Source organism: Bidens hawaiensis, unplaced genomic scaffold (assembly GCF_021521415.1).
Source record: "Bidens hawaiensis isolate Kalapana, Puna unplaced genomic scaffold, B.hawaiensis_p1.1 tig00001016_1, whole genome shotgun sequence".
NCBI lineage: Eukaryota > Viridiplantae > Streptophyta > Magnoliopsida > Asterales > Asteraceae > Bidens > Bidens hawaiensis.
Genome location: NW_027491059.1, coordinates 3630425 through 3642382, shown reverse-complemented (window position 1 = coordinate 3642382; position 11958 = coordinate 3630425). Strand labels below are relative to the sequence as shown.

At 32.7% G+C, this 11958-nt stretch overlaps 1 protein-coding gene across 2 annotated transcripts; it reads left to right on the top strand.

The window, feature by feature from the left end:
- The first annotated feature begins 9602 nt into the window (after positions 1 to 9602).
- On the top strand, positions 9603 to 11694 carry LOC143552268 (putative WRKY transcription factor 40). Of its 2 annotated transcripts, none has more exons than XM_077042543.1 (5): positions 9603 to 9793; positions 10097 to 10159; positions 10271 to 10600; positions 10865 to 10981; positions 11081 to 11694. In XM_077042543.1, exons 1-5 carry the CDS (start codon positions 9719 to 9721, stop codon positions 11465 to 11467), a joined length of 972 nt encoding a protein of 323 aa, XP_076898658.1. In that variant the 5' UTR covers positions 9603 to 9718; the 3' UTR covers positions 11468 to 11694. The 2 variants fall into 2 exon arrangements, with proteins under 2 accessions (XP_076898658.1, XP_076898651.1); XM_077042536.1 differs by having other exon boundaries at positions 10268 to 10600.
- The last annotated feature ends 264 nt before the right edge of the window (positions 11695 to 11958 follow it).

The following is an 11958-nucleotide window of genomic DNA, read 5'->3' as shown; positions in this document are numbered from 1 at the left end:
AACGGGTGATGTATTTACAGCACGTTTTGCTGATTGCCATTTTAACGAGACAATATTCCCGGAATTAGGGGGAGAAATGAAAAGGCAAGAAAGTGATATATCATGGTATGTGCCATCATTGTTACACCTAGACCCAAGGTCAAAACAAAGTGAGACAGAGGTTCAAAAGATAATACATCTACAAGAAATTGCAAACCAGTTACCTAATGCATTTACTAATACAAACAGGGTCACTAAATCTCATATTCCAGCTGCTAATGCTCTAGCCCGAGTTGAGATTCCAAGTAAGCAAAACCATGATAATGCACCTCATGAATCCCAAAAACGTTTGAAATGAGGGAGGCCAATCGGTTCTAAGGATAAAAACCATCGAAAAAGAAAAGATTCTGGAAAGGATAAGGATACCAACCATAAAGAAAGAGACAATGGCAAAACCTTCCCTCAGGAAGAGGTAAATTATATAACCTTCCCTCAGGAAGAAATAAATGATTCCAACAAAGAGTTGTCAATCAACTATGGCCAAACACATGTAATGTGGGATCGAGATGAGATGGAAAATATTGATGATATATTTTCTTATTCCGTGGCAAGTGATATCATGGAAGAAATGATGATCCTGAACCAAAATCTGTAGATGATTGTCAAAGTCGACAAGATTGGAACAAATGGAAAGATACCATGCAAGCTGAATTAAGTTCACTAAACAATCGAAAGGTTTTTGGACCTGTTGTCATAACACAAAAGTCAATAAAGCCTGTAGGATATAAATGGGTTTTTGTGAGAAAACGTAATGAGAAAAATGAAGTTACAAGATATAAAGATAGACTTGTAGCTCAAGGTTTTTCTCAAAGGCCAGGAATTGACCATGAAGAAACGTATTCCCCTGTTATAGATGCTATAGCGTTTAGATATTTAATCAGCTTGGCAGTTTCTAAAAAATTAGAAATGCGTCTTATGGATGTTATTACAGCTTACTTATATTTATCACTTGATAGTGACATCTATATGAAAATTCCAGAAGGATTTGAAATGCCTAAAGCATTTAGCTCAAAGCCCAAAGAAATGTGTTCAATCAAATTACAAAGATCTTTATATGGGTTGAAACAATCTGGAAGAATGTGGTACAATCGTCTGAGTGATTATCTGATAAGCAAAGGCTATACAAATAATCTTATTTGTCCATGTGTTTTTATTAAGAAGACAACATCAGGATTTGTGTTCATAGCCGTATATGTTGATGATCTAAATATAATTGGGACGCATAACAAAATCCATGAAACGATCATTCATTTAAAGAAAGAATTTGAAATGAAAGACCTTGGAAAAACCAAATATTGTCTTGGTTTGCATATTGAGCATATAAATCATGGAATACTTGTCCACCACTCGAATTATACTGAAAAGCTCTTAAAACGTTTCAATATGGACAAGGCAAATCCTTTAAGTACCCCCAATGGTTGTTAGATCACTCAATGTCAACAATGATCCATTCCGTCCTTGTGAAGAAAATGAGGAGGTTCTTGGTCCAGAAGTACCATACTTCAGTGCAATTGGAGCGCTTATGTACCTTACTAACTGTACGAGACCTAACATTTCTTTTGTAGTAAATTTGTTGGTAAGATTTAGTTCATCCCCTACCAAAAGACATTGGAATGGCATTAAACATATTTTTCGGTATCTAAAAGGAACTGTTGATTTAGGTTTATTTTATTCTATTGACTCAAAAGAAGGGTTAGTTGGTTATGCATATGCAGGTTATTTATCAGATCCCCATAAGGCAAAATCTCAAACTGGATACGTGTTTAAAAATAGAGGAACTGCAATTTCAGGGCGCTCTCAGAAACAAACACTCGTTGCAACGTCCTCAAATCATGCTAAAGTCATTGCACTACATGAAGCTTCTAGAGAGTGTGTTTGGTTAAGATATATAACACAACTCATAGTAACTTCTTGTGAATTAGAGAAAGAAGCAAGTCCTACACCAATCTACAAAGACAATTCAGGCTGTGTCTCACAAATGAAAGAAGGGTATATCAAAACTGACAGAACAAAACATATACCTCCAAGATTCTTCTCATATACTCAAGACCTTATAAAAGATAAACAAGTTGAAATAAGATATGTCCAATCTAGCAACAATTCAGCTGATCTTTTTACAATGGCATTCTCTACAGCGACTTTCAGGAAACATGTTCATGATATTGGCATGCGACATGTACGAACAATGTAACGACCTACAAATTGAGGGGGAGCTATATACTGCACTCTTTTTCCCTTAGCTAAAGTTTTTTCCCACTGGGTTTTATTTGGCAAGGTTTTTAATGAGGCAGCACTTCAAAACCCCGAAGTTTGAAAAGTGTCATCCAAGGGGGAGTGTTACGATTCAATGAATTCTCTTGTATAGTCTTACAAGTTAAAGGGACATGTGGATGCACACATATTTCAAACCAACTATACGTACTTGTCTCCTTGTATAGTATTATAAATATGCATGTGTGTAAAGGAGTAAAAACAATCCCTGTAATAAAATTTCTTACTCTCTTTCTAATTATTTTCTATATTCATGTTAATCTTGTTATAATTTAGTGGTAGTATTATAACAACTTTTATTTTATTTGGAACTATCGATATAGTTGTTTCCTTTCCTAAAGAGAGGATTTAAAAAAAAAACATGAACCGGGTTAAGTGGGGATCGCTCCCTGATATAACAATCCTCAAGCGTGGGGTCTTACCACTAGACTAGATAGAAACAGTTGTCAAACAAAACTAGCTTAATAACTATATATATTACATATAAACTTTATGAAAGTGAGGCCCAAAAATTTTGGGGGCCCAAAGCCCTAACTTGGGTTGCTTATACATACGGGCCGCCCCTGCAACCAAGCCTACAACCATCATAATACATTACTTTTAATTTGTTTTACCCATTATAATATATACATATATAATGTTTTTTTTACTTGAAGGTCTTAATTAAGCGTGGGCCTAAAGCCATAACTTGTTTTCACTTACCCGCGGGCCGACCCTATTGCATGACGATAGAACTTCTTTGCTTAATGGTTAGAACTTCAAAACAAATATTTTGAGAGTGTATTAAGAGAGAATTGAATATGGGTTAATGCATGACATGGACATCCAAGAAGTTCATTTTTATAGGCTAGATCAATCTAGATAAGCATTCCTGACACGTAGGTATGAGTTGTGTTGTCAAAAAAGGTGTTGCCAACTTACTATTATGGCGAACATGCAAAAAAATTGTGTGTCGGATTAGACGGTCTGTCTGGTGACCGGATAATGCTGCTAGCAGTCATGCTGTTACAAGCCCTAATGCGGAAAGTAATATATAGTTAGACGGTTTGTCTAGCCAAAAGTTTGTTTATTTTCACTTTAGCTCATGGATTTCAACTTTGGCATATTTATTATCTGGTCCTTCACTTTCATAGTTGATATTTTTTGGCAGAAACTTTTCAACATGTTATAATATCTGAAGAATACTTACATTCGTATATAAATTTACATTTGAGCGTGGACATGATTGTCATCGACACATGCAAGGAACATAAAAAAGAAAAACCTGGCTAGCTCAAGAAAACGATCGATAAAGATTGTCAAGGCAAGTGACAAGGGCAATGTTGTTGGCATGAGGATTACCTACAAGCAAATTTCCATAGTTATTGGAAGAAGGAATAACCGGTGACAACCGCAGATCTGGATTTGTATGGAAAACGGAGAAGAGAAGAAAGTGCGATCACAAAAACTTAAAGATCAGTTAATGAATTTTTTATCAAAAATTCAAGTTGCTTGTTTTTCTTTTATCACATAGATGATACGATTAATTGTTTGGAACAATTCACATCCAGTTTTTCTTGATTGCATGGGCAAATATTATTTGTTTTTAATAATTGCTGCTACTTATGAAATCACTTACAAAGAGGGTAATTTCATATAATGGTAACCAAGTTTTAAAAGTGTTTCAATTGGGTCACTTAACTTTAAAAAGTGTTACAATTAAGTCACTCAACCTTCATATCTTATTAAATTAAAGGTTTTAATATGCTTTTTTGCCTTTTTCTTTTTTATTTCACATAGGAAATCTTTTTATCTTTTTTTTATGTTGACGTTGAGTGGCGACGTGGATTTTATTTTTATTTTTAAATTTTAATATTATTAACTTTTTTTTTATTTTTTAAATTTAACTACATATATTGCAAATTCTGATCCCCACATCTTATTCTCCATTTCTTTTTTGACGCACAAAAAAATCGGTGAGACTCGATTTGAAGATTTAATGACCCAATTTGAAAACAAATATGCATGAATGACTAGATTAAAACAATTTTAAAACTTGGTTACTATTCTATGATATATTCTATTTGAAACACCCACCATGATATAACAATGTATTGATTGTTTAATTGTACTTAACTTAAACATGCTAATTTGCTTAAAAAAGACTTCTCTAGGACCGTTTCAACACAAACCATTTGCTTGAAAGAAGACGACTTTCCAAAGTAGTGGTTCTATATGAGTTAATCACCGACGCAACAAGGCTTGGGTGGTTCATGCGGCTACCATATACGTGATTCACAAGTGTTTGACCTCTAATAAAATATCATGACCATTACGCGCACGAGACACACGTATCAAACACAACAAAACTTGTTAAAAAGTATTGATCACCCCACTCCTATTATTTTAAACATCATCATATTATAACGTGGAAAATGTTGCCAAAATGATCATCTTATCCACTCTCTCTCTCTCTCTCTCTCTCTCTCTATATATATATATATATATATATAATTACTTAATTTTGATATGAATGATATTATTTGTTACCTATCAAATGATATAGTGAAGGTTGTAAAAGTCGTTACACGTTCCCAGGGCGGTAGATAAGGGAGTTGCGAGTACTTGGTTTAGGCGGAGTGTCCTCGGGAAGTAGTCAGAAATAGTATTTTATAAAGAAATTAATTTTTCGGAGGTTATATATATGTCAAATATCAACAGTTCAAGAACATGTATCAATTGATGAAAGGCGTACCTCAATCAAACTTGAATAAGAGGTTTGCGAGTTTAGAACTTTGAATCGGATGATAAACAATGGTGGTTGTGAGTTTGTAACTGAAATTAGGTTGCGTCTTAACGTGTAAAGGAAAAAAAAACAATAACGGGCTCTTGGAGAAATTGAGTTCTTTTAACAGAAGTCAAAATTTTGTTACAATCGAGTTGGACGGCGTAGACCGAGTAGAGCCGCCTAAGCCCGAGTTGTACCGCCTATGACCGATTCCGATTTTTTTAACATTGGAGAAGAAAAGCGGTGCAGTGAAGTGTCGAGAAACGCCCATAGGTTAAGTGCTCGGCCACCTAGGCCGAGTTTTACAACACTGATTATAGTAACCTTTGTATTTAAACCTTTTGTTCAAATTAAATTTAATAGACAAACAAAAAATGTATTCCTATCATTTTATTTTAAAAACGTTAAAATTGAAAAAGTGAATTTATTTAATTTTTGTTATATATTTAATTGTACTAAAGAAAGGAGATTCCTTTTACATCGTAATTTAAGAATTAAGATAATCTTGACATGTGATTATGATCAATAATATTAAAAGGCATGCAACCAAGACCTCTTTGAGGTCTAAGAAAACTTATATTCAATTCAAAACTATTGAAAATGAAAAAAAGATAAATGTATCATTCAAATGCAAACTTTATTTTTATTAATTTCGAGTAAACTAAAATAAATATATTAATGAATATTGTTACTTCAAAATGTTATCATCCAATAATTGTAATAATTAATTCGTTCAATTTTTATGACATTTGTAAACGTGCGTAATACTTTTATTATAGTTTTAAAAGCAATAAAATAACAATATACTATATATTTTCAAGCTATTTAAATGTATTTCGTTTTCTTTTTTATCTAGTAGAAAACTCATGTGCGGAACTGTCATGCACTTGGTGAATTAAAAAAAAAGTGTAAAAATTTGATGTCGGCTCATGAGAGCGGTGGATAAAAAATGGTTTAAAATATATATACATAAACGGGTAGGTATCTGTAATCAAGTTTATAGAGTTAAGTGCCATTTTAGTACATGCGGTTTGTCCAATTACGCAACTTTAGTACCGTATTTGAATTTATTGCAAATGGCTACCTGACTTTTCTAAAACTTGCAATTTTAGTACTTTTTTCTAACCCCGTCTATTTTTTTCTATTAAGTCAAGGGTAAATTGGTAATTTTGATTATTTTATTTATTTTCTCTTTTAGCTAAGTGCCATTTTCATACCCATGGTTTGTTCAATTACGCAACTTTAGTACCTTTTTTTAAATTTATTGCAACTTGATACTTTGATTAATTTTTGATAGATAGACAAACCAAAAGAGATATTACATATTACATATTACAATTAAAAGATAACTAAATACATGATAGAAGATGAAAAACAATGAAATGTATAACATATTTTTTGGCCTTTTGTTCTTGATTGCCAATTTAGTAGCTCAAGATCCAAGTTCATCTTAGCCATTTTTCTTGCATTTTTTTTATGTGCATTGATTTTTTTTTCAAAAGTTTGGGTATGATAACAATAGCTCTTTAACACATCGGAGGATCAAGCCAAAACACAATCACACAACTTCACACCTCTTAGTATAGCATCAATTGAACTTGTAGATGAATGGCGGTTGACAAATCACATGGACAAAACAATATATCGTAATTTATTGAACTTAAAGATGAACAATGGTTAGGTTTTGAAGGATCAGTGAATGCGGGAGGGGGGTTGATCTGTTCATTTAGGGTTAGAGATGATCTTTTAATTGTAATATGTAATGCCTCTTTTGGTTTGCCTGTATATCGAAAACTAATCAAAGTATCTACTTGCAATAAATTCAAAAAAAGGTACTAAAGTTGTGTAATTGAACAAACCACAGGTACTAAAATGGCACTTAACTTAAACAGAAAATAAATAAAATAATCAAAATTACTAATTTGCCCCTGACTTAACAGACAAAATAAACGGAGTTAGAAAAAAAGTACTAAAATTGCAAGTTTTAAAAAAGTGAGGTAGCCATTTACAATAAATTCAAAAATGGTACTAAAGTTGAGTAATTGGACAAACCACAGGTACTAAAATGGCACTTAACTCTTAGTTTATATTATTGAAACTGTATTGAATGGATAAATCATTTAATGAAGAACTCGGAACTCCTTGGGTCGTTTAGTGTAGGATCTAAAATAAATATTCATAAATATATAGGAGTGTTTTAAAAAAAAATTAACGCATGGGTATTCTAATATTTTCTCAGGGGTGTCCGAATGGATTATAAAAAGAACAAAAAATCTCATTAATTTTTGCATTTCGTAAAAAAAATTGAGGGGATTCCCAAGATAACCCTTCTTCTATGCTAGATCCGATTCTTCTCTGGGCTGCTCTGTATTAAGAATTTGTCGACATTAATTTTTGCATTTCGTAAAAAAAATTGAGGGGTATCCCAAGATAACCCTGCTTCTATGCTATATAAACTTGCACAAGTAAATTTTTAGTTTTATATAATTACAAAACAAAATGTACTGAGAGTTGTGAGGAACGTTTTAAAACTTATATATATGACACACGAACTGATTTTTATAGCTATTTATTTTTAAATAAATCTGTCAAATTATTTTATGGTAATGTGTACACATCTTCTAAACAAAATCATATACGCATAGTTATAATCACGTCACCTCGCTTGATGAGACGAACATTTATACAGGTATATCTATAATTTGACATATCAAAGTATGTATGAAAGTCGTTTACGATATCAAAAGATGCTTTGGTTTGAATAAAACCTTGTTTTCAATAAAATTCATATCGAGATGCTTAGAAAAAAAACAGTTAAAGATAGCCTAAAATAACATGTAACAAAAAAAACATTAATTAAGTGTACAAAGACTAGAAAATGAGAGAACAGATTTTAAAAATAAAAGTTGGATTTTAATTAAATTATAAGAATTAGAAATAGCATTAAAGAGTGTGTGAATAAAAATTCTTACCGAATTAAAATCTTATAGCTAATGATCTTCAATCTAAGTGATTGAGGTGGGACACTCTAATACTTTAATTTAAAAAAGAATAATGAGTTGGGTTAAAGTCCCATCTAGATCAAAAGAGTTGGGGGTTACCGATTGGGTCAGGAGGTTTTCTCATTTATGATGAGTTTCTTTTTAAGAAGGGATATGTTATCCGTACAGCCTTTCAAAACTCACACACCCTACATACGATCGTGTAGGGGCTATACGATCGTATAAAACCCCACTTGAAAGAGTGTGTGAATAAGTCAAAGAGTGTATGGATAACCAGAGCCTTTAACAATGAAATGAAGATAATTAAGTGACTCAATGGTCCTTGATAAAAAAAACTAAAATCTTATATTGGTGTATGCATGGTTTGAAATTGCAAACAAAAAAGAAATGGAGGTTAGTTGTAGACACTGCAGGTAAAGTTGGCAATGGTGGGCTTGACTTTGACTAAATGGGAAGACTTCTTAACCAACAGCCGACAAGACTTCTACTACTTTTTTCTGCTATCTTATTAATACAAAGTTTCCATTAATAATAATAATAATAATAATAATAATAATAATAATAATAATAATAATAATAATAAAACTAGCACCATCGCCAACCAAAATCTAACAACACGCGTTTAATTACATTTTCAATTATCTTGAAAAAGAAACTCATTTTCATTCACCCATACATTTCCCATAATTCTATTAACACACTTACATAATCCGATGGTAAATCAGCACAATTGTTGTAGTGAACTATATATTTTTTTACAAATATATAACGGTATTATTTCACAATTGTTTTATGCTATAACTTTTTTTTTTAAAACATAATAGGGTATTATACTTATATGTTTAGTTAAATAAGTAATTTTATATTTTATATTATTAATTAAATATTTTAGATGGTTAAAACTGAAATATTGGTCTTATAAAACTGTCCATGAGGTTTAATCATAAGTGTCACTTTTATCAAAATAGGCAAGAGGATAGAAACACCTTGACTTAACTTTAAAAATTAAGGAGGTTAGTAAAATGAATGAAAATACAAGATTCTGAAATTTCATGGATCTAGTAGTAAAAAATGTACTAAAGTTACGCAACCGACAATCCTCAATTACGAAAATGACACTTTACTTTTTTAAAGAGAAATGGCGTCGAAGTTTATAGAAGGAGTGATACGTTTAAAAACACCTTTTAGTTATTTAAATCCGTTTTTAAAACTCAGAAGACAAGTGAATTTATAAGAGGACAGTTGTATTGCATATAGTAAGTAAATTACAAAATTTTAGTTATCAACCTGTAGAAAAGTTTAAAGTTAAGGAATGATTTTGACCAATAATAATTAAACAAAGGTGCTAGACCACAAAAGTAAATGTTTCTTATTAATTAATAAACTGTAGAAGAATACAAAGAAGCAGCCAATTATTAAATTTTGAACTTTAATGCATTATATATACCCTATATATCTTGCACCTTGACTATTATAATTTATAACATCACCATCCTCTTTTCTTCTCTCTCAACTCGCATCTCCTTCTTATCTATATATTCCACTCTTTCCTTTCATTGACTTCTTCAGTTTATCAAATTTACAACAATATCATTCTACTGCAATATTAGGGGAATATATTTTGTTCAAGATTCTTTCAATGGAATACACAAGCTTGGTTGATACTTCTTTGGATCTCAATTCAAATCCTATCAACTTCCTCTCTCTAGTTCCTGTAAGTCCTTAAAATATTTACATATGCATGATTTTTTTTCTTGAATGACGAAAACTGGCTAAACCCCTAGAAAGCTCCCAGGGGGTTAGACGTTGCGACTCGTTGGGTCTAAATGCCTAATTCACCCAGTGGAGCTTCACCCAGGCTTAAACCTGGGAATATGGCACATGAGTGGGATTTTTACCCACGACATCAAACTGAAGAAACCCTTAGGAGAACCTAAGGAAAAATTTCTGACCATATACATGATGTTATTCAAATCTCTTTAGCTTACAAGGTTAATTTCTTGATTTTGAATCACAGAAACAAGAAACTAAGAGCAACTTCATTGAACTTGGATTGAAGATGTCATCTGTTAATGATGAGGTATAACTTATAGGCTATTTTAGCATATGGGTTCCACTCTTTGTATCTCTTTATCTTTCTTTTTGTAACTTAATGAGGGTTTTAATTTTGGGAATTTGTTATGATCAGCAGGCTGCTACTAGTGCTTTGATGGAGGAATTGAATAGGTTGAATACAGAAAACAAGAAGCTTACTGAGACCTTGACTGTCATGTGTGAGAACTACAATGTTTTGCAAAAACATGTGGCTGATTATATGAGCAAGAACTCGACACTTTCGGATACCACATACAACTCCAAGAAGCGGAAGTTCGAATCAAGTAATCAAATTAATAATGAGAGGGGAGTTTCTGAAAGCAGTTCAAGTGATGAAGATTCTTGTAAGAAACCTATACAAGAACAACATATCAAGGCCAAGATTTCTCGAGTTTGTGTTCGTACCGAAGCTTCGGATACTGGCCTTGTAAGTCCTCTTGATTAATTCCATCTATGCATAAATCTTTATAAACAATGCATCCCGAAAGGCTTTATGTAGTACATGTTAAGTTGTGCTATACAACTTAAAATGGTAACATGCCATACACAGGATGATTCAACGTGTCAAGTTGTGATTAAGTTTCACATTGAATCATCCTGTATGACAGTTGTTAGCTATACTTAAAGGATGTATGTTAAAACTTTATTAAATATTAGTTCTAAATGCATATGTTTTATTTGTTGTGAATAGTTGGTGAAGGATGGATATCAATGGAGGAAATATGGACAAAAGGTCACAAGAGACAACCCTTCTCCTCGAGCTTATTTCAAATGCTCTCATGCTCCAACATGCCCGGTTAAAAAGAAGGTGAGAAACCCGTGCCAAATTCGATCTTGATTTGTTCATAATTTACAAACATATGTTATCGATTTCGTGATCTAATTTGTTTTGTTTTTTAATCTTTAGGTTCAAAGAAGTGTTGAGGATCAATCAATTTTGGTGGCAACTTATGAAGGAGAGCACAACCATCCAAACCAATCGAAACACGAGCAAGCGAGTTCAGGCTTGAGCCGTCCGGTTGCAACCCCTACACTTGGTTCAGTCCCGTGCTCAGCTCCACTCGGTTCATCAGGACCTACCATCACTCTAGACTTAACCACCCCACCAAAACAACCTACTAACCCTTCTTATGAAGGCAAGGTTGGTAACCAAAGAGTAGACTCGCCCGAGTTTCAAAAGTTTCTTGTAGATCAAATGGCGTCTTCGTTGACAAAAGACCCAAGCTTCAAAGCAGCGTTAGCCGCCGCAATTTCGGGGAGAATGGCTCAACAAAATCAGCCACAAAAGTGGTAGTTAATTAGCTAGCTAGCAATTGAGATCATGCATTGTGTAGATATCACATGATGGTTAAAAGAAAAGAAAACAAGTGCAGTGCTAGTGGTAGGAAGCTTCAATTTGATTTGAGATTGTAGGAAGGAAAAAATGTACACAATTTGTGACACATATATTGAACCAAACCAACAATACTTGAAATTGTTTATATGAATGAGTATTCCGGATTTTGATTTCTCTATTTTGATCTTATTATTATTTTTTTTAGTTTGAACACGGATTTCTTTTATTTCCAAGTACTTGAACTAAATTCTTTTTATTATTTAAGAGATTTTGTCTCTATCACCGGTGTTGCAAAAATCCCGACTAGGCACCGATTTTAATCGCCAGTCCCTACTTTACTAATTAATTTTGGGCTAATCAGCTAATTAATCGGTCAATGGTCAAATCCGGCCAAAATCAGGATTAATCGAACTTAAACGGCTTTTCCTGATGAGGCTCTGGCCAAAATG